This window comes from Bidens hawaiensis, unplaced genomic scaffold (genome assembly GCF_021521415.1).
Source record: "Bidens hawaiensis isolate Kalapana, Puna unplaced genomic scaffold, B.hawaiensis_p1.1 tig00010929_1, whole genome shotgun sequence".
Classification (NCBI taxonomy): Eukaryota; Viridiplantae; Streptophyta; class Magnoliopsida; order Asterales; family Asteraceae; genus Bidens; species Bidens hawaiensis.
In genome coordinates, this window is record NW_027491846.1 from 699,219 (window position 1) to 724,435 (window position 25,217).

The following is a 25,217-nucleotide window of genomic DNA, read 5'->3' on the forward strand; positions in this document are numbered from 1 at the left end:
TGATCATGTTATGCATTATGATACGCGCATACATAGCACATTTCATTCTTTTTAAAGATCATAGACGACAAGGATTTTTAACAAAATGTCATCGTTGTTGAAGAACACCAAAACACCTCTCGATATCCTTTATCGCAAACTCTTGCACTTTCTTAAAATACTGTCTTTTTTCATCAGTTCGATGTCTGAATGTTTTAACGATTATCGCATACTCTGGATATATTCCATCACCTGGATAGTACCCATGATGGTAGAAGTTATCGTTAGCCCAAAACGAAGCGAGGGGAACGGTCCCAGATACGTAACTTTCCATCATAGTAGACTGCTCTAAGACGGTTATGTCATTATTCGAATCGGGAACACCAAAGAATGCCGACCAAATCCAACGGTTGTATGAAGCAATCACTTGAAGGCTTACTGTTGGTCCCCTTTGGTCATCTCATGTGTATTGACCTCATAATGCAGTTGGACAATTAGCCAATTCCCAATGCATGCAATCTACACTCCCTATCATGCTGGGAAAACCATGCACCCTTGTATGTGCCTCATAAAGACGTAGATCGTTCTAGTTGGGCTCTCTCAGATAATGTGGGCCGTATAGTTTCAGTAATCCTATATTTTACACAACTTTTATAAAATAATTGATTAAAGTAAACAAGTTATATAATTATTTAAAAAAAAAACAAAACGTACCGTAACAAAAATACTCCAAGGTGTCACGAGTTGTTTTATCGGCCATCTTTAAATACTCGTCGTTGATGTCGGTCGTGTTTCCGTAGGCGGGTACGCGTACGGTTGACGTAACCTTCTGAATAGCCGTGAATCCTAGCGTCCCTCGACCGTCCGTTTTTGCTTAAAGTAATCAAGCTCACGCTCCAAATCATTGGTGATGCACATAAATAAATTTTTAGACATATGAAAACGACGCCTAAAGGTCTTCGAGTTCTTGTATCTCGGCGAGTCGCAGAAGTAATCCGCCATCAACCGGTTGTTGGCTTCGGTACGATCTCGTTCGATATATGCTCTTTTTGAAACCGGGGGTGATGGAGAGCTAATCGCACTCGTAACGGAACTCATATAAATTGTCGCGAGCATAATCACACTCGTAACCGCCTCTTCCTCCGCGTCTTCTTCGGCTTGTTGGTCGGGCCCGAAAAACCGTTTATATATAGATGGAGGATCCATTTATATAGTGAAGTTTGTGTCAAGAAATATAGAGTTGAAAGATATATTTTATAAATTTGATAAGTTTGTATTGGGGATGAATTGGTTAAATATATAGAAAAAATATATATTTTTTGTTAATTAGTAACGGTCATATGACCGTTTGAATTATTATTATTTTCTATTCTTTTTCCAGCGTTTTACACATAACACGCAAAAAAAAACTCCAAAACGCCCGGGGGGGGGGGGGGGTTGCGGTGTTCCCCGGCGTTTTGAGCCAAAACGCCGCCCCAAAAATCACCACTACGCTCGGTCTTAGTTGGTAAAACCATGATTTCGGTTGATACCTGTTACGACATCAAAACTAAATCTAAAAAAAAGAAGTTTGCTAAATTAACATGTTTAAAATAAAACGTAATAGTCGGTTGTTGGTTCCCGACGCTGGTAAAACCGAGCATTACGACGGTGAGTCGACGTGAATATGGTCAGTTCCGGTTATGTTCATTATGGTGTAAGGAACATTGGTAAACTGCGGGCGTTGTTGATCTCGGACTTTGAGGCGATGAGATTATGCAAATTAAGGTAGTTTCTGTCATATCTGTTACGGTTGCGTTCGTTACGATGCCAAAAGTAAAAAATAAAATAAAATAAAATAAAATAAAATAATATAGAAATTAAGGTGGACCAACGGGGTGACGTCAGTCGTTACAATTGGGCGTTGTAAAACCCAAGTGTTGTCGATCCCGGTTATTGAGATGATAAGTCTACATGAATTTGGTTCGTTTATGTCTTGCTCGTTAAAATACCGTAACTAAAAAACATTCGTTCCGTTACATATGTCACGATACTAGAACAAAGCAGAAAATATATAAAAACTAAGTGGAGGTTATGTGGGGAAACCAAGGTAAAACTCTGTTAGTGGTCCCAAACATTACATTTCTTCTTAACCCATCTCAAAACCTAAATCACCAACCAACCAACCACATTTGAAAGCAGCGGCAGCAGCAGTTTTTCATTTTTACTTTTACGCGGGTGGTGGAATCATCATCCATCCATCAACAGCTAGGGCTAGAATAATAATAATAATAATAATAATAATAATAATAATAATAATAATATTTTGAAGACGACGAGAACAGAGCTGTTAAACCGGTGGAGGATCATTGAAGAAGAAGATGGCGACGATGATGAATTCGATGCCTCAAATCAACATCGCATTCGTCATCTTAAAGAAACCTGATCACTTCTCTCAATCTACTTCTTACTTTACTTTACTTGTTCAATGTATTACCAATTCAATTCATTGCTTACTTATTTACTTACTTACTTATTTGTATATCATCTATCAATCTATAATAATAATAATAATAATTATTATTATTATTATTATTATTATTATTATTATAGTAATAATAATAATCTTCCTTCATATGCATTACAATTTTAATAATAATAATAATAATAATCTCACAACATCATCTAGATTGTATTACATATATCATATCTGCATTCAAATATATAGGTTCAGAGACGCATTCAACCTTTTGATCTCTCTTCCTAGAAACCATCATATCTGGTGTGCCACCTGGGATATCATGGGCCCCCTTCTTGAAACATTCTACAACTACTTTAAAGACCCTCGTCCCGATTCTCCTCTCAAGCTCCTTTGGGAAAGACTCTCTCAGGAGTTACAAGACTGCATGCAATGCATTTGCCAGCATCATCAGGCCAAGGACACCTACGCCACGGAGTACGAGCTCGCTTCAATTGGCCCCCTTCTTGATGTTTTATGCACACTAGATGAACAAAGGGTCACCTACCAGTTGAAACAGATCAACACACAAATAGCGCAAGGGAGCAAGTATGAACCTGATGCAAAAGTTATTAGCGTCATGTATGAGGTATACTATACGCTTTGCTCAATCTTTTATTCTGCTTCCTTCCACCCTTCTAATAAATAATAACTTGCAGTACCAAGAGATATATGTTGTTGTTTAATGTAGACTTAACCAGATAGGTAGTCTAAACAAAACATTATGTTATCAAACAGATACTAGTGAAAATAACGTTTTGCATTAAGCATTTTCCATGTTGAATGTTGCATAAGAAACATGAATGATGGTTTTCTTCTTGTTATTAAAGCATGACATATGATACAATAGTTAGTTTTTAATTTTACTTTCTGCTGCTGTCTTTCAGGTGTTAATGTATCCTGTCTTGTTGGATGACCAGTCCTTGGCCACTGAGTTTCAGTTATTTATTGAAACGGTTGAGGATTCACATGAACTCACTTTGGCGGGCCATCAACAGTACCCGGTACAACATCAACATGCATTTCTTGATCTCTTTTTGGTCATAATAGCTCTCTTTCAACCACAATGAGTGTTTTCTGATGGTTCATGTAGGGAATTTATGCACTGCTTTTTCTCAAGAACAGGAGGTGTCGTTCTATAGGGTTCCGCTTAGCTGGAAACATGGGAAAATTAAGGTTTGTTTACATTTCATTTTAGGTCTGAAGGCCCAAGTATTCAGCGTTGCTTGTTATTGTGAATGTTTACTATGGTTCTGGTGAATGGTGGGCTATTTTAATGTGTGCTGTGTGAGATAGTTGATGTTGGCTGTAGCCATGAGTGACTTTTTGTGTGAGATAGTTGATGTTGGCTGTAGCCATGAGTGACTTTTTGGGGAATGCCAGGCAAATTTTCATGTCTGACATGTTAAAACGTTCATATTTGTAGACTTTTTGGACCTTTTTTTCATTATAAAATAATGGTGCCATCTTGAGATCACTCAATAGTCCATTTGTAAGTATTAGAAAACAGCATGGAAAATTATTCTATAAGACAGAAAACTCTTGCAACTGGCAAGTGAGCATACAATTTAGGCTAGTTATATATTATAATATTAGGAAGGTATCCAAGTAGTTTACATTTAACAAGCAATTTAAACTCCTGAAAAGCATCACCGTATTGCTGTCCACACGCCACCATTGGATATCACCTAGTCGATGGAACAACTGATTTCAAAAGCTAAAAAACATTATATTTTGTTGATCTTCTTGACCTTACGCCCTGCTTGCGGTACGCACATATAATGTATATATGTGTGAACCCTCGGGTGGGCAAAAGTTAAATTGCACTAATTTTGACGTTATTTTACTAATCTCGTGAAAATAACGTTCAAAATGGCGGAAGGTTAATCAGGCATCATGTGGTGGCTTTGATAGCCGAAAGACAAGGGTACATGCACCAATCACCCTGTGTCCCGAGGATTGAGTGATATGTGCCTTATGTCCAAGGCTTGATGCAATGCTACATTGAGCCGGGGGTCTCACCGGAAGCAGCCTCTCTATTCTTACGGGGTAGAGGTAAGGCTGTCTACATCTTACCCTCCTCAGACCCTACCATAGCTTTGCTATTGGTGGGATATACTGAGTACGATGATGATGATGATGATCTTCTTGACCTTATGTCTTCTGTTAATGCTAGTTTGATCTTCTTATCAGTTTTGTGTATTTGTTGACTTTACTTTTTTATGTCATTATGATATGAGAAGTGTCACTGCATGAAGTTTTCTAGTTAATGTTAATGTTCGAGCTGATATCCATTCATTGTTCACCTTCACGACATTATCTCACAAAGTTTGTTATTTTTTCTTCTTTTTAGGAGTGCAGAGGATTTGAAACCTTTGCAGCCCTTGCTCAAGAAGTGCATTATACTTCTAGAAACAGAAGTCGTGCCTACAAGTTCTGAGAGTTCAAGGCCAAGGATGCAGCTTGACCGTGTAACTGTATGGCTTGGAATCAAGGCATTGTAGGGAGCAGTGGTTTTTAACCTACTTTTGAAACTATCTCCTTCTCTCCTTTTATTAATAATATTCTTGATGTGAACTAGTATCGCAACCATGTCGTAATATCTTTTATTGTTTTTGTTTGCTCTTTTTAAAGACTCGGATTTCTAGAGCCTCTTGCTTTTGAAGAAGGGATTTTGGAGCGCTATCCCAGTTTTCTGAGTATCGTACTCAACCATATTTCAGGCGATTCTCTTGAGTTTTCTTACGCAATCAACTGCCTTAGACTACTTTTCGATATGCTTGGTATGTCTTCTTTGGTCTTATATCTATAGTTTAGAATAGTTGATTGCATTCTCTTTTAGTGACTGTCTTCTAAAACAGTTTGTCCATCTTTAAAGGTTGCAAGCTTTGGTTTAGGGCAACACTATCACCAAGTGTAATGCGTAACACTTTATTGAGTCAGTGTTTTCATACTCAAGACGAGAAGAGCCACAAAGAAATATTTTATCTTTTCCCACCTTTTCTTCAGGCATGCTTGTTTTGCAGTTTCATGTCTACTGTGTTTTTTTGTTTTGTAAACAATTTCACATTGAAAGTTATGCCACAATGTATTTTGTGGATTCAATAATGTATGCAGCCTGTTTTTGCAGTCTCTTGAGGCTTTGCAAGACGGGGAGCATAAAAAACAACGCAGGCATTTTTTGTACTTTCTTCTGCATCAAGTCACTGTTAGTAGCAACTTCAGCAATCTAATGAGAAAAAAAGCCTGCCAGGTGTCTGTTTTTTTCCTTTGTATTGACATCTGTCTTAGATACACTTGTCATATATGGTCTTTGCACTGCAATATTAGTAATTGATGGCTAAGTTTTGTTTGCAGATTGCTCTTCTCATAATCCACCGAGGTTACAAGATGAATCCTTCCTGTCCGCCTTTTGAATGTGCACACATGTGGTATGCAATCTTTGTATTATTACTATTATTATTATTATATATATTTTTTTTGTAAAAAACATGTTTTATATTCTTTTGCTTGGTATGCCACTCTTTGTAAATCACGTTTACTAGAGATGCACACATTAAATAAATAGAACATGTAACAGCTTTCCAGTCAAAAGATTCCTTTTTTTTCCCTCTTTGTTTTCTTGCCATTAAGTGTGATGCATTGTGCGGCAATTACGGTCTCAAAAGTAGCTTGAAACTGTGCATAGTGAAACAATTGTTGCTACCAATGTTTTATAATGTTTTTTGATGAAATGCTTTTTGAATTTTCTGGCACAGGGGTCCTTCTCTTGTGGCATCTCTCAAGGATTCATTACTCTACACATCTCTCAGGCAACCTGCTTTTGATTTGATTCAAACTATTTTAGTGTCTGACGCGTCTGCATTAGTGTCTTCAATTCTACACTGTCAAATTCACAAAGTCGTTGATAGGAAAATCTTTGATTTTAAAGATGAAGATGGCAATGAAGGTCTATTTGAAGATGATGTCGAAAAAGAGAACACCGGTACCAGTTGTTGGAATGATTTTAGCATTCAGGGTCAAACTGCAGCATCAGAATTTGAGGCGTGGATGTGCATTCTGATGCTATGGGTTGATGTTTTAGTTGAAATTGATCCTGCAGTCCTACCAGTATCAATTTCTAAGGCAGTTTTATGGGCTTTATCTCGTTTTTCTATGGTTGAACCTGAAAGTAGCACTGATATGGCTCTTCCAGTTGGACATTGGTTAACCACCCGAGCTCCAGAGGTATCCTATTTATTGGGCTGGAGAACACCATCTGGTTCTGATGATGGTGGGGATGGACAAGAATCGAAAAACTCAGTTAAGGTCACAACAATGTGCATTCCATTAATCAGAACATTCAGGAGGTTAATTTTTTAATGATGCATGGTTTTAAAGTATATGTTTAAGTACTCTATCTTTGCACCGTGAACACCAGAAGTAACATAGTTGGTATTTTTATCATTTTACAACAGGTTAACATCCCATTTTATCACAAGAATGGAGCAACGTGAGCTTTGGAAGCAATGGACTTGGGAGCCAAGGATGGCTGAAAGCTTAATCCTTTTGCTTGTTGATCCTGATGATGTAAATACTTCCCTTCAAAGTTAATAATTATGTAATTCCAATATTGTATCTTGTGTTATTAGTTCATGTATATATGATTCTTAAACCTTAATTATTGCCTTCTGTTAGGGCAACTCTCCACCGCCTTTCTCTAATTCACTATTAACTCGTTTACATATTTTGTTCTGCCTGTAATGATTTATCTTTTTGAAACATATGTTTTGGTTGCAGAATGCAAGGCAAGTGGGTAGGCGTATTCTTGAACAAGTTGCAAACACACGGGGCCTTTCTTCTTGTTTGCAGTTTCTATGCTCTTGCTCTGCGTCAATATCATCAGTCTTTCTTGGGCTGAAACATGCACGTGAATTGGTAGATTCTCTCTCTAATTGTTAGTGGTCTGTGTGTATGATTTTCTGCAATGTTATGCTTGTAGCATGCTAATTAAATTTAAAAAGTTTCGGTTGCATAAGAATTTAATTGTTTCTGATGGCAATTATTCCTACATTTAGACAAACTTGTGTCACGTCTCACCTAAAATTTGGATCTGAAGACTTGGAAATTGCGGGAGGTTTTATCATCACTTGTTTCACCACCGCATGAATAAATTGTGATTTGAGTTTGGTGGTTGGGGTAAAATTTGTATAAATAGTGTAGTCTTATGATTACGGAAGGCTAAATGATTCATTCATTCCTTTCAAAGTTGTGAATTTACTCTTGTTTTTGTGTCCTCTTCAGCTTTTTTTGGATTCGGTGCTGAAAACATTTCAAAGTTTGCATCATTTCTTTTTTGTACTATGCAAGCTACTTAAGGAAGGGGTGCAATCTGGCCAAAACAATAACCAAGATAGCTTAAAGTTCTCATCTCAAGGTGGGTTTCTACAGCAGCTTACATTTGAGTCCATGACTACAAACATTGATGGAAAGTCCCCAAAGTTTGATTCAACACAGTGGGAAAAGTTCAGTTGCTTAGCATCAGAAGTGGCATGGCCATCTTTTTGCATATGCTTATCTGAAGGGAAGGCTTCTATCAACTATAAGATCTCACAGGTACAGTAACGCTAACTTTTTAAATGCATTCATAGTTTTATTTGTCAATCTCTTACACATGTATATATGTCTTCGTACGTATGGAAATAGGTAGTCTTTCAGGTTTGTATTAAGATACCACAATCTAAACACATATGTACACCACTGTCTTTTGTTAAACTTGAATCCCGAATCCGAAGGTACCTTGGAGGCTTGGACTGGATTGGTACCATTGGGTCAAAAGTCTCTGGTGTTAAGCTTATATTTATGTCCATTTTAGTGTGCAAAGTTTATCCTAAACTAATCCGGGTAGTTATATGGCTAGCCATATTCTTACATACCATTGATAAAGTCTTCGTAGTGGGTTGAGGTGATCAAAGTGAACATGTAATTTCTGGCATCAAAATAGAATTGGGAAAAAGTAAAATAGCAATAGTCGTTAGTTGTCGTGCATGTCAGTTGTTGGGGGAAGACTTTAAACTATTTTCACATTTAGTTCTGGAAATGGTTACAGGCGCTTATATTTGTCTTAAAGGTGCCGGCATACTATCACTGAAAGCATCTATGATGTATGAACTTTGAGATACAGTTACTCTTTTCTTGTTATGTTGATTATACACACGCGCACGGACACGCGCACACGGTAAAGTTATCGTACAATAATCGCGTAAGGTACACTAGGTACGCGAATCACGCTCAAGCCATTTTACTAAACACTCAAGCCAAAAACCATAGTTATTAAGTGCGAAAAGCGTTGAGGCTGGGCCTAACCGCCAGGCGATAAGCGCAAAAAAAGCGTCGTATTTTTTAAAAAAAAGCGCACATTATTTTTTTTTAAAACTAAAATAGAACATCTTAATAAGAAAACATACATTTATTCTTGAAATAGTTCATAGAACAACCAAAAACCAAAATCCAAAATCCTAAACATGAAGTACCAAGTACGTCTTAATAATTAGAAAAACCTAATCATTAACACATCTATCATAATATCCAGTAATTCAACAACTCTATAAGCATTCATTTTAACTGTCAAGAACAACAATTTGATCCATCCACAATTGAAGCATTAACACATCTATCATAATATCCAGATTCCAGATTTCCCAAAAATTAAAAACTAAAACCTAATCACAAATTCTGAATATTGTAATCATTTAGTAACTGAAGTCAAATGATATTTAAATGATATTTAATATGCATGGGAAGGTTGGGAACAGATTACGGTGTTTTAATAGTGGAGTTTAGGTACTGCTAGAGAATAGGAACAGGTTGTTTAAATGATATTTAATACGCATCGGAAGGTTGGGAACAGATTACTGGCGCTTTAAATATCTGAGGCATGTAACTTGCAATTAATTCGCTTCGCGCTTTAAATGCGCTTAAGCGCTTGATTTTAACAACTATGCCAAAAACAAAAACGCTCAATCCAAAAACAAAAGAAGGTCAGTGTTAAAATCTGATACACTCAAATCCAGATCAGTTTTTTTATGAAATACGCTAAAAAATTCATAATACGCTCAGAAAACGTTTTTCGTAAGAACAGTAAAAAAATGATCGATTAATGATCCAAATCAGTTTTTTTTTTCTGTGAACTGATGATTAATTGGATATATATTGACGATTTCAAAGATCATGTGATGTGATTTCATGGATCATTTTCATGAATATAGGTATTTTTGTACCTAATGTACGTGAAGCAATTATTGTAGTCTATCTTTTATCTCTCTCTCTCTCTCTCTCTCTATTTTATATATATATATATTAGCTGTAATACATAGAAAGGAAAGGGCAGAGCAACTTGGGGAGGTTGGTTCAGAGCATAGAATGGAGTTTATTGATCGTATTCTAATCTTATTGTACCTTTGTAGCAAGTTTCTGTCAGCCACCGGGGATGTTTTATGAGATATGAGTAGAGACTTACCGGTAGGCAAACAAACCTGGAAAAAGATAAAAGCATGTATGCATGCACACTCGTGCGCACACACACTTTCTGGATCTAATTTATAAACTAGTTGCCAAATACTCTATCCTAAGAATTAGAAACCTTATTTTTGAAACTTGGGGATGATTTACATAGATGTTCTTGCCTTTATGTGGTGTGAGGTTTGATGATTCCCTTAACATGAATAATGAAGTTGTGCATTATTTTTTCTGTTGTTTCAGATGACTTGTATCCGGCTACTTGAATGCTTACCTGTTGTGCTTCAAAAGCTCCAGAATTCTTTGCATAAAATGCCAGGAGATTCAGACATTTTGGTTATGAACTCAGTTAGCTACAAATGGCTTCATGATTTGATGTATTGGGGGAAGTCTACGCTTGTCGTTGTACATCGGTATTGGAAACAAACAGTGCTTTCTTTGCTTGATCTACTTAAGGAGTCATGTGTTGATAAAACATCCACTATCATGGCCATAGAAAAACTATTCAAGTGTGGTGTGTTATTTATATTCAAACCTTTGGTTTCTGTGTTTTGCTATTGCGCCACCAATTTGAAGTTCTTGTTTTCTATTTGGCTGCAGAAAACATTCCAATTGATGAATTTGTTGAGCAGATATTGCGCCTATTTGTTTTATTGGTGAATGATCGTGCAAATGGTAAATCAGACTTAAAAGGCCCCATCGTCTCAACCTGAGCGCATGTTGCAGACAAAGTGCTCGCCCGAAAAGCTAAGAGATCTTTCCTCGAAGGAGCCAGATTTGCAGATTTTGGATTCTGATTTTGGTGCCAAAGCGGAGAGAGACACTATGATAGTTCTTTCAGAAGATGAGATTGATGCAAGAGATGATGTCAACACTTTGAGTGATTCTCATGGTGGTGAAGCAAGTAATTCACAATTTGCTGAAAGAGCTTCACAGATGAATGAAGCTAGCAGAAGTTCTTTTGATATTAAAGGGTTAGTGGATAAGAAAATGGATATAGAATGTATTGTGGACAAGTCTTCTGTGGTCAAAGGGAAATTTTTACAAGGCAAAGGTACGAAAAAATCTTCTGACACACAGAAGAACTCTTGTTTGACAAAATCGTGTGCAGAAAGTCTTGGTTCCCCGATGGAAAATTTAGTTCCACATCAGAGCTTAAAGAATACATCTGCTGGTATTAGGTCATCTTCTAACCAAGGTGTAAAAAAGGTTTCAGCAAAGAGTGATAGGGTCATCAAGGAGTTGGTATTTGATGCTAAAGATGATCCATGGGAATTTGCATTAAAATCTGCCAGAAATAACCAATCACACCTGGGGAAATCGAACACAAGTGGTCCAAAACGCAAAGTTATTCAACTAAACTTACCAGTTGAAAACAGAGTTTCTCAATCAAACAGGCTACGTAGTGGAGGTCAAAGGTTCAAATCTGTTAGGCTAGATGATTGGTTTAGACCTATCCTGGAGATGGATTATTATGCTACAGTAGGGTTAGCATCATCAACTGGGGCTGGGAATTTGAAGGAGGTTCCGGTTTATTTTCAATCTCCTGATGACTATGTGGCAGTCTTCCGTCCATTGGTGCTGGAAGAGTTAAAAGCACAGCTACACAGTTCGTTTGTAGAGATGGCGTCTCCAGATGAAATGTCATGCGGAAGTTTGTCTGTTATATCAGTGGAAAGAGTTGATGATTTTCATCTTGTTCGCTGTCTTCATGATGACAAAGACTTAGAAGGTTCTAGGATGTGCGTTGAGAATGATCTTGTTTTGCTCACAAGACAGCCTTTCCAAAATTCCCATGAGGTTCACATGGTTGGAAAGGTATATGTACTTTCTTTCTTGATGTTAGTTACTTTATTCCCAAGATCTTAGTTGTGCCATGTCATGCTAGAATTAACATGATTAGAGCATCTTTCAGTTTGCTGTGAGCTACTACTGTCTTAAGTATATTTCTGTATGGTTTTGTGACGCAGTTTCATTAAATCTACCTCATTTTAGCTAAATACCGATAAACTCTTTTTCCTATTTTTACTCTCGCATTGAATTTATTTCGTTTACAGTGTTTCTCTGTATTACTTTTCTTGCATGTGTAATGGTGAGTACAACTTTTAAAGTTTATGATACGTTGTGATTGAGAGAAACTTTGATATGGAGAGTAAAATATGGAAATGTACTCTCTCGTTCTTAACTAAAATGTCGTAGTTTTGACACAAGACACTGAAATGAGGCTGTTTAAGAGGTTTTGAGTCTAGACCTTTTCTAGTTTAACAGTTTATAGTTAGTGGCAGTAAACATTGTCTGTTAGGACTTTAGTTGTTCACTGAAATGTTCTTTTCTTTTCTTTTCATAACTGTTATGCTTGTGTTTTTATTGAGCTTTGGCGCAACTTCATTGGTTCAGGTGGAAAGATGCGAGAAAGATAATAAAAGAAGATCAAGCATATTAATGATCAAGTTGTATCTTCAAAATGGATGTTCTCGTCTAAATCGGGCCAAAAAGCTCCTGATGGAACGAAGCAAGTGGTATGTTTATCGCATCATAAGCATCACCTCCCAACTAAGAGAATTTCAGGCTTTGTCATCTCTACATAGTATTCCTCTGCTTCCTGTTATCTTAAATCCCAATAACCAACCTAAGGACATTAAATCAAGGATGGATCTGAGTAAGCTGTCCAAGCCTTTACAGCAGATTCTTATATCTTCTTTTAACGACTGTCAACTTCAAGCTATAAATAGTGTCATTGGACCCATGGGCTTGAGAAACGATCAAGTTCTATCTCTTATACAGGGTCCTCCAGGTATTATTTTATGCATACGAACGTCTACAACCGTCTTTTGTTCTTGTTTAACATGAAATGTTTCTTTACTTGATTTGGCAAATGCCTTTTCATTAGGTACTGGGAAGACACGAACAATTGTGGCTATTATCAGTGCTTTGCTTTCATCAACCGGAATGAATGCTCAAAGAGCTGAAAGTGGTGACACAAGACCTGCCAATAAAGTGCATCAGATGAGTCAATCTGCTGTATTTGCAAGGGCCTGGCAGGATGCAGCCTTGGCCAAACAGTTAGAAGATAATGAGTGTAAAAAGTCTAGAGCTACTTTTAGTCACATAAGAGGCAGAGTTCTCGTTTGTGCACAATCAAACGCTGCAGTTGATGAGCTAGTATCCAGAATCTCCAGTCATGGCTTGTATGGAAGTGATGGGTTAACATACAAGCCATATCTTGTTAGAGTTGGTAATGCAAAGACCGTCCATTCAAGCTCTCTACCTTTCTTCATCGACACCCTCGTTGACCATCGTTTGACCGATGAGGAGAACAAGATGGATGTGAAGAGTGACATGGATGGGGGAGATTCTTCAACTGTTATTCGTGCTAAGCTAGAGAAGTTAGTTGACCGTATTAGGTTTCTTGAGGCCAAAAGAGCCAATTTAAGCAATGCAAATCCTGACACAAAACAGGTTTTTGAAGGAGGAGATGGTGGCACGGGGGGTGATGATGTGAAGGAAATGTCTGATGCAGAAATAGGAGCGAGGTTAAGAGTGCTATACAGTGACAAGAAAGCAGCGCATATAGATCTTGCAACTGCTCAGGCACGTGAGAAGAAAGTTCATGAGAAAAGAAAAGCTCTTAAACTTAAGTTGCGTAAGTCTATACTAAAGGAAGCTGAAATTGTGATAACAACATTGAGTGGTTGTGGTGGAGATCTTTATGCAGTGTGCTCTGAATCTATGTTAGCCCATAAGTTCAGCCCTTCATCTGAGTCTTCATTGTTTGATGCTGTTGTAATTGATGAAGCTGCTCAAGTACAAATCTTTGTCTTTTCTTCATTTTATTTCTGCTATTTATCATTTACTTTCCAAGTCTGCACTTTATTCTTTACAGGCTCTGGAACCTGCTACTCTGATTCCTCTACAGCTCCTAAAGTCAAAGGAGGGCAAGTGTATTATGGTAATGTGTTTACTTTTTTGTTATTAAGTTTACTGTAGAAAGCTTATTTGCTATGCATATTGTTTTAAGGTTGGAGATCCGAAGCAGCTTCCTGCAATGGTTCTCTCTGATGTTGCTAGTAAATATCTCTATCAATGCAGTATGTTTGAGCGTTTACAGAAAGCTGGCCACCCTGTTACTATGCTTACACAGCAGGTCTGTTTATGTTATGTTTATATATCTTTTACTTCATCACGTAGCACCAAGCAAATTAGGTTATTTGTACTACATTCATCTGCAATATGCATACTTACTGAAGAAACACTAACCAGACCCCGGGCAGATTACTGGTAACCTGGGGGTTGGAGAGCTGTTTCCCACGAGGGGTTAGACCCTTGGAAGATGGTTCTTCTGATAACCTGCAAAACAGACACCGTGAGCTCGTCACTGAGAAGGGGGGGGGGTTCCTCCTTGTGACCACCCTCCGGCGTGAGAATCAGACTAGATTGCTCTTTAAATATAAAAGTATATTAAGAGATTGCTAGAGCAGATATCAGGTATATATGATAAGATAAGATGTTGTAAGATGATCATACCATTGGGGTATTTATAGCCGAAGGTAGGTTTCCAAGGGGTTTAGCCGGCCCAACACGCTACCAACTGTAACCTATGCACGTGCCCTGCCTGTGAGTGGTGGATAGGTAGCGGCTGACACAGAGCAGGCGTGTCGTGCACTCTTCCTCTTCTGCCAACTACAGGCTAGGCACGTGGTATGGCAGGAGTTGGTGGGTAGGCGGCGGCTATTGGTCACAGTGCTGTGGCGTGCTGTCTGCCATGCTGCTGTCAGTGAGCTGTCGCATTCTTGGTCAGATCTTTTGTCTGTACCTCGTCAGGTATCACACAAAAGATCCTCCATCATACGGACTGGCTCATTTAGGCGGGAGTTTTCCCCCTCCCGCCTTTGCTCATTCCTTCAGGTGACACTGGGGAGAGTTAAGTGCCTTGTGCGTGTAGCCATGCTGCGCGGGTGGCCAGTCCCTAATGGCTTGTATCCGAGGCTGCGGGGACAGGCGGAGTCCTTCACCATTGGGAGGCATTTCCTGCGGGACCAGCTTGCATACTGCGCGTAAGGACGTCATGTCTCCGAGCATGGTTGGTTCTGCGGAACCAGTTGGTCTTTGCGCAGACGTCCCTGTTTAAGGTGAGTCTTGCGGGTCCAACTGGGCTCTGCTGGGACCTACCTCTTCAAGTCCCCCCAGTCCAATGTTCGTCTCATGCATGTTTAATAAAGTGAGGTGAACTTTTGGACTTAAGCAGAGGGTTTTGAAAAGGGTTTTTGTAAGGTTTTCCATGGGGATTCTTCCCGCGGAAGTCCTTGTCACTTGCAGAAATGCCCGAGTTTCCTGCTTGGTCTTTGGGTATGATGCGGGTAGGTCTATAACCTCCTCGCAAGTCGGGAGCGTTGAGTCCTACTTGTTTAGATTCTCCATGAGGTTTTGGTGGTTTTGAACATAGTGATCAATTATGTTAAAACCACCAATTCCATCCTAGAGCTTCAAACAACGTAGTTCTCGACGTTCCCGCTATGCGGGGATGTTATTTCCGTTTCCGCAAGCATTGCCCAGAAGATCCTTCTTGGTTTCAATTCCCAGCGGAGCGCTAGGTATGTGAAGGGTTTTGCCTTAACACTGTACCAGCGCTCGTCTTACGGTTACTTTACTTCCAAGGTATTCCTGGCGTCAATTCCCTGCGGGTGCTAGGTATGTGAAGGGTTTTGCCTTTACACAGTACCCGCACCCGTCTTATAGTTACTTGGTTGCCGAGGAATATTTGGCTTCAATTCCCTGCGGGTGCTAGGTAGATGGATAAGAACAACCCAATACCTCAAACGTCGTGTGACGGTTTCTTCTGACGGTGTCAGGACGTGCCAGAAGTTATGGCGACATGACATTATGTGGTCATTCCAGTTGCTTTTTCAGGCGCGTGGGCACGGGATTTCGGGCGCGTAGCCGCGAAATCTCTGGCATACGTCCTTGTGACAGATGTTGCCAGCTTGCTTTTGCCACGCGTCATAGTTTCATTGCACCTTTGATTTCTCTCTCTTCCGTATTAAATTCATCGCATTAATTGCGATTACTATATAAAGGGGGAGAGGGTTATTTGCAATTCACACTTTTCACTTTCATCTCTTCTTCTCAAGTAATTTCCGGCGAATTTTTCTGTTCAGTAAAGCATTACCCTGAAATCTCTTTTCATCTTTCTTCCACCATGTCTTCTCATGATGCTGATGACCAGAAGACTGCTGGCGAATGCCAGTGCTCTCTTCCTGTCGATCTGTACCAGTATATCGTCAGGAAGTTCATGCTCGAGTCTCTCGAGCCTGAGTTTCCTGAACCCCACCATACTGTGTACGATGCCCCTAGTGGCAAGATCGGGGTTTATGCTGCATTCTTTGTCTACGGAAACCTTAGGTTTCCGTTGACAAAGTTTGTGTACCGTGTCTTGGAGAGGCACGGTGTGCACCTGACAGAGGTGCACCCCATGGCCATTGCCAAGGTCCGGCACTTTGAGTGGGTGTGCCGGATACTGGGCCTTGAGCCCCTCGTTGACCGTCTGATGACCTTCTACACTTGGAGGTGCATCCAGGGGTGGTACACTCTTACAACCCGTATCAAGGGTTTAAAGATTTGTACCACCGAGCGGAGTCTTCGCTCATGGAGAAGAGAGTTCTTCTTCATATCCGCTCGCGCCATCCCCATCGCCATGAAGTTCAAGAATGGCCAGGCGCTTCCGAACCTTCCCGCCCTCAACTACGAGGAGGCGGAATGGTTCTCGAAGATATCCCGGGTCCAGTCCCCGGTTTTCCGTTTTCCGGAGTCGGCGATGGTGATGCTGGGGATGAGCCGGGTGTGGAAGGCGGCGAATGCGGATAAGGTTCCGATCGTCCTTGAATATGGTTCGAACTCTGTCCCTTATGGTACGTCTTGTTTCATTTTGCTGACTTCGATTTTTTCTAACTTTCTTGTTGATTTCAGAGGGGAACGATCTTCAGTCGCTCCTGAACCCGCGGGAGGAAGATGGTCCCGCGCGGATGGGTACTCGTGCTCTGGACGAGAACGAGTTGCCCATCTTAGAGCAGACCGCGGGTCGGTTCGTGGAGGTTTACCCGCCAGGCCAAGAGATCCTGAGCCACCGACGGCCAGGTAAGCCTATCTTCTACCCTGAACCTCTCAATGCTGTGCCTGCTGCTGGAGTTGACATTTCTTCTTCTGAGGAATCCGCAGAAGGTCCTCCACTGGTGCGGAAGAAAAAGGCTGCCGTCGGGAAAGGCAAGGAGAAGGTGGCCTCTACGGCCGACCCGGTAGTCCTATCTGACTCGGAGTCAGATAGTGCAGAGGTGGCGGGGAAGCCCGGTGGTGAGGAGACCACCGCTCCGGAGGCTGTAGCTGTTACCTCCGGGGAGGCAGCGACGATGACGGTTACCGGTGTCAAGAGGCCGGCTCCATCGGGTTCGCCCCCGCTCGTCCGTACGTTCAAGCTCAAGAAACCCCGTAAGTACCCCCATAATTCTTGTCTAGATTTGTTGTTTCAAATAAATTTTTCTAACACTTTTGCTTGTGCAGGTGTGGATGTTGACGCATTCCAGGGTGGAGTTGGAGCAAGTATTCCCCCGCCAATGAGGGAAGGCTCGGTCAGCCTTCTCGAGGCGTCGACCCAGGCGTCTGCGCCTGCTTCCGTTGGTTCCAGCCTTCCTGAGGCTGTTCCAGCTGAGAAGGTGTCTCCGCCGGCCGTGAGTGCAATTTTTACAGCATCTTTCACGGAGCCGGCGGTTACTGTTGCTGAGGAGGCGACGCCAACAATGGCTACCACAGCGGCTGCCACTATACCTGCGCCACCGGCACCGACGGCCGGACCATCAGGTACGCGCCGGGCTTCCCGCCGATCTATGCCACCTTCCCGTCTGCCTGACCTGTTGGATGGATTTCCTTTAGGTTCAGGTGATGGGTTTGGCGGCTATCGGCCTGTTATTGACCCTACAGGTACGTAGGGTTCTTTTTCCTTTGTATATTTTTGTCATCTTTTCCTAACTGCCTTTGTTTCTTTTGCAGTGTCGGATTCCAATGAAGTGTATGTTCCAAGATGGAACATACGCCGAGGAACAACCCTTCGCACCCCTGTGGAGTGCGTGGATTGGGCTCGCCACGCTGCTCCTCATGGTGCGTTGGGGGAAGCCATGGCTAGCTACCAGGAGGGTAGGCTAACCAATGAGCTTCGGGTTCTCCAAGCCCGGATGCAGCCCCGCGTCGAGTTGCTTTGTCGTGAAAACGACAAGTTAAAAGCAGCTCGCGCCAAAGAAATATCTGAGACGCGGGCTCTGCGGGAGGAGAACCGGCAGTTGGCCGCTGCCGCCGCCGAGAAGGAGAGAGCATTCAAGGCCCTCGAGGTTGAAGTCCAGGCGCGACTCGAGGCCCGCTCCAAGGCTGCCCAAGCTGTGAATGAACAGCTTCGGCTGGCTAAGGAGACTGCGCGAAACTCAACTGAGAGGGCTGCCAAGGCTGAAGCTGTTGCTGAGCCGCTTCGCGAAGAGAATGAGCAGCTTAAATGCAAATTAAAGGCTCTTCAGCATGCTCATGACGCCTTGGCAATGGAAGATGCCAAGAAGCTGCAGGAGATCCTCGACCAGAGGGGGGTGCTTGACCGCACTGAAAGGAAACTCAAAAGCGTCGAAGAGGCTGCCGCCAAGGAAGTTCAACTTGCCAACCTTGATAAAAGCGGAGCCGAACGTGCTTACAAAGAAAGTCAAGCTACCCTCCAATGGCTGCTTCGAGAAGCGTTGCCTCAGGTATCTTTATCTTTTTCTTTACGCTTTCCGCTCGTAATTAGAAAATGTTCTAACTTGTATTCTTTTGTAGGTTGTGCGTCGGGTCCTTTCAGAGACCTCTTATGACGATGCGATGAGCGCAGCCCTCAACGCTTCTCATGAGGATGGGGAGAAGACCTCTTTGTAGAAGTTTGAAAAAACTGGAGAAAAATAAAGTTCTAGCTTTATGCACGGATGGCGCCAATGAAGAAACACTAACCAGACCCCGGGCAGATTACTGGTAACCTGGGGGTTGGAGAGCTGTTTCCCACGAGGGGTTAGACCCTTGGAAGATGGTTCTTCTGATAACCTGCAAAACAGACACCGTGAGCTCGTCACTGAGAAGGGGGGGGTTCCTCCTTGTGACCACCCTCCGGCGTGAGAATCAGACTAGATTGCTCTTTAAATATAAAAGTATATTAAGAGATTGCTAGAGCAGATATCAGGTATATATGATAAGATAAGATGTTGTAAGATGATCATACCATTGGGGTATTTATAGCCGAAGGTAGGTTTCCAAGGGGTTTAGCCGGCCCAACACGCTACCAACTGTAACCTATGCACGTGCCCTGCCTGTGAGTGGTGGATAGGTAGCGGCTGACACAGAGCAGGCGTGTCGTGCACTCTTCCTCTTCTGCCAACTACAGGCTAGGCACGTGGTATGGCAGGAGTTGGTGGGTAGGCGGCGGCTATTGGTCACAGTGCTGTGGCGTGCTGTCTGCCATGCTGCTGTCAGTGAGCTGTCGCATTCTTGGTCAGATCTTTTGTCTGTACCTCGTCAGGTATCACACAAAAGATCCTCCATCATACGGACTGGCTCATTTAGGCGGGAGTTTTCCCCCTCCCGCCTTTGCTCATTCCTTCAGGTGACACTGGGGAGAGTTAAGTGCCTTGTGCGTGTAGCCATGCTGCGCGGGTGGCCAGTCCCTAATGGCTTGTATCCGAGGCTGCGGGGACAGGCGGAGTCCTTCACCATTGGGAGGCATTTCCTGCGGGACCAGCTTGCATACTGCGCGTAAGGACGTCATGTCTCCGAGCATGGTTGGTTCTGCGGAACCAGTTGGTCTTTGCGCAGACGTCCCTGTTTAAGGTGAGTCTTGCGGGTCCAACTGGGCTCTGCTGGGACCTACCTCTTCACTTACATATACATGCATGCACACTCTAGTCTCTATATGTAATGTGTGTGTATGTTAAGAAAGGTAATATCAGGAAGAATTCAGAAAGATCTGTACTTTGGATATCAATTGCTTGCCACTAAATTTATGGGTTGTTACATGTTTATTCAGTATAGGATGCACCCAGAGATATGCAGCTTTCCTTCTTTGCATTTTTATGATGGTAACTTACTGAATGGTGATGGAATGTCTAACAAAGAAAAACCATTTCACAAGACCGTAGGCCTTGGGCCTTACTTATTCTTCGATGTAGTGGATGGGCAGGAGCTTCATGGTAAGAACTCCGGGTCTCTCTACAATGAGTGTGAGGCCGATGCTGCAGTAGAAATTATCAGATTCTTCAGGAAGTGGTAGGCTATTTATATATGTCTGATTTGTTTTTTGATACATCGTAGTTTTTTCTTCAATACCCGTTTTAGAAATAATGTTGGTTGACAGTTATCCGTTAGAGTTTGTTGGAGGCAAGATCGGGATTATAACTCCCTATAGGTCTCAACTTTTCCTGTTGCGTTCACGTTTCTCGGTTGCTCTTGGGTCTTCTATAATGGATGAAATGGAGCTTAATACGGTTGACGGTTTTCAAGGTCGGGAAGTTGATATACTAGTAGTTTCTACAGTTAGGGCATCCTCTGGATCAACTGAAACGAACTCCAACAGAGGTATCGGGTTTGTTGCTGATGTTAGAAGAATGAATGTTGCATTGACTAGAGCCAAACACTCTCTGTGGATTTTGGGAAATGTGAGAACCTTGCAGACAAATAAGAACTGGGGGGCACTTGTTAAAGATGCTAAGGACAGAAATTTAGTTTTATCATTTAAAAAGCCATATGCTTCCATGTTTAATTCACTATCCAAGAAGAGTAACTGTGCTTCAGATGATATTTCAAAACAGATTAGCAGACATACTGAACAGCACAGGAGATTTAACCCATCATCTAAAAATAAAAGAGGGCACCATGAAGCTCAGAGTAATGATAGTGGTCAAGCAAAGAAAAAGTCAAAAGGGCAGTATTATGATTCACTATCAGCAAACAAGGATAGTGAATCTGAAAACAAAGTAAAAACATTCAAGGATGCTAAGCCAGGCACTGATGAAGATTGTCAGGGTAAAAAAGAAAAACAGAAACAGAAACAGAAACAAAAACAAAAACAAAAACAAAAACAAAGGGTTGATAAAGATAGTGGAGTGGATATGCAACATGATGTAAGAAGTAGATCAGTAGAGAGACCCATTGACCCTAGTTGTAAAAGGAAACAACAAAGGGAAGCTGTAGATGCTCTTCTTCCTTCAGCTTTTATATCCTCTAAGAAGAAGCCTGATTCTTCATCAAAATCTGTCCGATCGGTACGTCCTTCAGATCATGTCATCAAGAAAAGGTATAGTCTTCTCTCTTAATGATATTAATTTAGAGTTCAGACATCCTTAATAACTGCTATCTTGGGTGTCTTTACCATGTAGATAAGTAGTAGTTAGTAAAATGATGATAACTTTCACTACAGTGGAGTTGTGAGTCAGCAGATATGTAGTTAAAAGCTGAGGTACTTAGTGTAGTATCTTTGACAGTGCTAAATCATGTGCAGGTTAAAGTAACGTCTTTCGGAGGATCTTTTTGGACATCCTTAATACTTGTGGCTCTTCTTATTTTGATTTTGGAACGTGGTGTAAAACTGTAAATTCAGTGTTTTTTGTTTTCTTTTCATGTAGTAAGAGGAAAATGATTGAATGAAACAAAAGATATTTTTAATCCTTGTATGTAGTCAAGGGCTAACAAAAAGTTTTGAATATTGATGTTTATGGAGTTGGTATATTGGTATACACATCGGTTGATATAGTTGGAATTGACGCTTTCATCGTCAATTATAATCATTCCTTCTTTAATGTTTTACCAATTAACCAACTAGTATATAAACCCAATTAACGAACTTGTAATCATTCCTTCTTTAATGCGTTACCATTACTGCCAGTCTGCCACTAAGCACGACGACAAAAACAATGTTGCTCCGGCCATCATCACCACTGCCTCATCCACCAACATGACAATTGCTGAAGGAAACTTATGTCCTATTCGGATTGGGAGGAAATGCCACATCAAGTTTGCAGTGTCCTCTTACGAGATGCAGAGAGTTTGGACACATGCTATATATGAAACTGTGTCCAAAGCGAAAATATTATGAATTGGATATTGTTGCTCTGTGTCACTGTAGTTGGAATAAATGAAGCTGCAAAAATTTGAAACAAATAGATTGAACTTGTCTTACATGGCTGAGATGGGAGGAAGTGAACTAGTGGTATATAAATGGGAGCTTTTTAAAAAGATTGTTTCTTCAGATAACTCACACCAGCGCATGTGCATGTTGCAATTGTGACGTTTTGATGATGCACTTTGCATCATCTACAGCGTTTTGAAGCATGACTCCGCTCAATTGTTGCTCGCAAGTTGCCGTTACCCTGACAGTGTCTTGAATTGAAATGGTAGTTTTGATTATACACCTAAATCCGAATTTGATGTAATTATTTTTCTTTATTTTTGCATTTCGGTTTCTTGTTTGTATGAGCATAAAATACTAAAACACAAAAGAACCTAGTATTATCTTGCAAACAATTTTTCGGAATCAGAATGAATTTTAGATCACAAAAAATTCAAAATGTTATTCGATATTGGTTTGTCTTGCAAACAAATTTTTTTTGGAGCTACAAGTATTGTTACTGTGGGCATGGAGCTACTGCTGGTCTTCTAAAGGCAGATCCAAAGAAAGTTACAGTACTGACTGAATTTTCACTCTACCATTGACAAATATGTTGCATACAGATTTGATCAATTTATGTTAAATAGTTTGGTCATTTGATGGTTTAGATCAAACTGCATTGCAAAACATAAACCCCCTATAGCTGAATCAGACCGGGTGGTGGAGAAATTAGTGGATGGTGAAACAGTAAGTTGTTTATAATGCCATGTCAGCACCTAAATTGGTAGAGATTATGATAAAACCATATGCCATCAAAATGACAAGAAAATTGACGACAAAAGTTACAGCAGCAGTAAATCATCGGAGTGTAGTTAATAGTTTACTACCTTTCCTCATGAATAGCAGTTAAGATTATAATTTACATGGCTTGTGTTATTCAGCTGTATTTGCATATAAATCCTCCACAAGAAGCATTTACATGTGCAAAGAAGGTTCACGACGCTTTGTCAACTTACTTAACATGTATGCCATTGCAACCTTTGCGCTGAAGTTGGTGTGTCCACGAGCCAGGCAGATCACACCACCAGCGATAATCAACCCGTTGGCTATGAATTTCTTTGAAGGCTTTCTAGACAGTTTTTTCTTATTGCACTGTTCAGGGACTTCAGGATGAGCCATGTCAGCAATTGCGCTGGTAGAATCCAATAAAAGCGGCACCTAAATCAATAAAGAAATAACTTTACTAAGGTGTTTGGGATCGTGTTTAGAAAGTTATTATGCGATATGGAATAATAATAATAATAATAATATCAGTCGTACCAAAATGAGCTTATGTGCTTCTACTGTTTGACTGATGTCACAACAATCAGTTAATCAAACTAGAGTGTTTGGATATTCTAATGATTAAAGAACCAGTTTTGAATAAGCAACTACTCTCAATCTGATTAACAAAAGCTGATTACAATAATTAGATTAACATTGAAAAGTCATTTCATATTAACGAGATGGCTCACTTTTTGAACAAAGGTGATTGCACTAACAGTTGAAGTCAATTGCATACGTTTGATTGGAGAATACTTGCGAAGAGCATTATCCGTCTTACACACATAACTCCATATGCCTTTGGCAAATATCATTTTTGCCATTTCAACATTCAAACCAGCATCTTCTTGGTGAACCATTTTAATCTGACATGCATTTCTACCAGCTACTTGAAAGAAACCAAAAGAACAAAAAAAACAGGTAAAAAAAGGGTGGATGCTAAATATGACTAAACAAAAGAGACTTACCTTCCCTGATTCTCCAGCCAGATCTATAAAGACCGACCCGTACATACTTGTTTTGTCTTGGAGCTAAAGGATGATCGCATTCCTAAGAAGAAGATGAAAATTTGATTTAAGTAAATAGCAAAATGCATAAGAATAAAGCCCAAACAAAGAAAGAAGAAAGAATACCTTGCTATAACAGTAATAAGCTCCATCTGTTCCTTGCCAGATCCTCCATGCTAGAACGTACTCTCTTGGCGTTAAAAGAGGGAACTTTTTGATGATGCGTCCAATTTCAGTCCCGTTGGTGTCGTCTATCTGCAACTGGTGATGGAGAATCAGGGTCTTGTCCCACTCCTTTCTATAGAAATTATCCATGTAGAAGTCTCGGAGGGTGTCACGAGAGCAGTGATAAAATGTTGTTGTGCTTAAATACTTTAAGGGACCACCATCCTGCAAGTATAGTATAGTATAGTATAGTATAGTATAGTATAGTATAGTATAGTATTGAATTGAAAAAGCAAGTAGTGAATCTAAGAATGAATATAAAAGTGGAATGGAAGGTATCTATCTATCTATCTATCTACCTTGGGTTTGCAACACTTGACAGAGTAAGAGAGGGAATCATTTCTTTTGTCGACAACGGTTTTCCAGTTGTTGTTGTCATCATCCAAATTGTCCATTAGAAGCTTAAGGTCCAAATCAGAAATCACATTCACATCACTGCTGCTGCATAAACATACATACATACAGGAATCAATCAATCGGGATTTTGAAAGCAGACAATTAGTTAGTTAGTTAGTTAGGTTTGAATAACAAAAAACAAACAAACAATTAAGCAGCAGCATATTATGAATTAATTCTAAAAATAAACGAACGGACTGACTGACTGACTGACTGACCCGTGTTGTTGTTGTTGGGATGATGATGATGATGATGATGATGAGGATGTAACGGAAGAAGAAGAGTTGTTGTTTGTGAATGATAATAATAATAATAATCTCCTCCTCCAAGTCCTCCTATAGAAGAAGAAATGAAATTGACAAAGAGAGATTAGGGTTACGACAGCCAGGGTGTACGTCACCCATCCCAATCCTCCTCCTCCCGTCAACCACCACCATGATTCTGATGATTCTGATTCTCTTCTTCTGCTCCACATAATAATAATAATAATAATATTACTACTATCCTTTCCTTCTTAAAAAATAGGTATATACCCATGCCCTCTTTTACCTTTGATTGGTTTTGTCGCCACTATATGTGTGTGGTGTGTTTATTTTTCTTTTCTTTCCTTTTCTTTTATTTACAACAATTTAATATTGGTCAC

General features: G+C 40.5%; 2 protein-coding genes across 2 annotated transcripts; one reads left to right on the forward strand and one right to left on the reverse strand.

Moving 5' to 3' along the window:
* Positions 1 to 1,645: 1,645 nt before the first annotated feature.
* LOC143536827 (uncharacterized) lies at positions 1,646 to 22,698 on the forward strand. The gene is made up of 22 exons (XM_077030737.1): positions 1,646 to 1,675; positions 2,237 to 2,402; positions 2,686 to 3,065; positions 3,364 to 3,480; positions 3,570 to 3,652; positions 4,830 to 4,976; positions 5,111 to 5,259; positions 5,355 to 5,485; positions 5,607 to 5,729; positions 5,834 to 5,907; positions 6,235 to 6,825; positions 6,934 to 7,045; positions 7,256 to 7,393; positions 7,760 to 8,071; positions 10,217 to 10,513; positions 10,667 to 11,791; positions 12,371 to 12,767; positions 12,864 to 13,777; positions 13,857 to 13,922; positions 13,992 to 14,117; positions 20,049 to 20,287; positions 20,376 to 22,698. Exons 1-22 carry the CDS (start codon positions 1,646 to 1,648, stop codon positions 21,331 to 21,333), a joined length of 6,675 nt encoding a protein of 2,224 aa, XP_076886852.1. The 3' UTR covers positions 21,334 to 22,698.
* Positions 22,699 to 22,878: 180 nt separating this feature from the next.
* LOC143536849 (uncharacterized) lies at positions 22,879 to 24,882 on the reverse strand. Its single transcript, XM_077030753.1, has 6 exons — positions 24,793 to 24,882; positions 24,478 to 24,619; positions 24,080 to 24,343; positions 23,915 to 23,996; positions 23,639 to 23,832; positions 22,879 to 23,342 (listed from the first exon to the last, which is right to left on the reverse strand). The coding sequence occupies exons 2-6, from the start codon at positions 24,571 to 24,573 to the stop codon at positions 23,100 to 23,102; spliced, it is 879 nt and encodes a 292-aa protein (XP_076886868.1). The 5' UTR covers positions 24,574 to 24,619; positions 24,793 to 24,882; the 3' UTR covers positions 22,879 to 23,099.
* Positions 24,883 to 25,217: the final 335 nt, after the last annotated feature.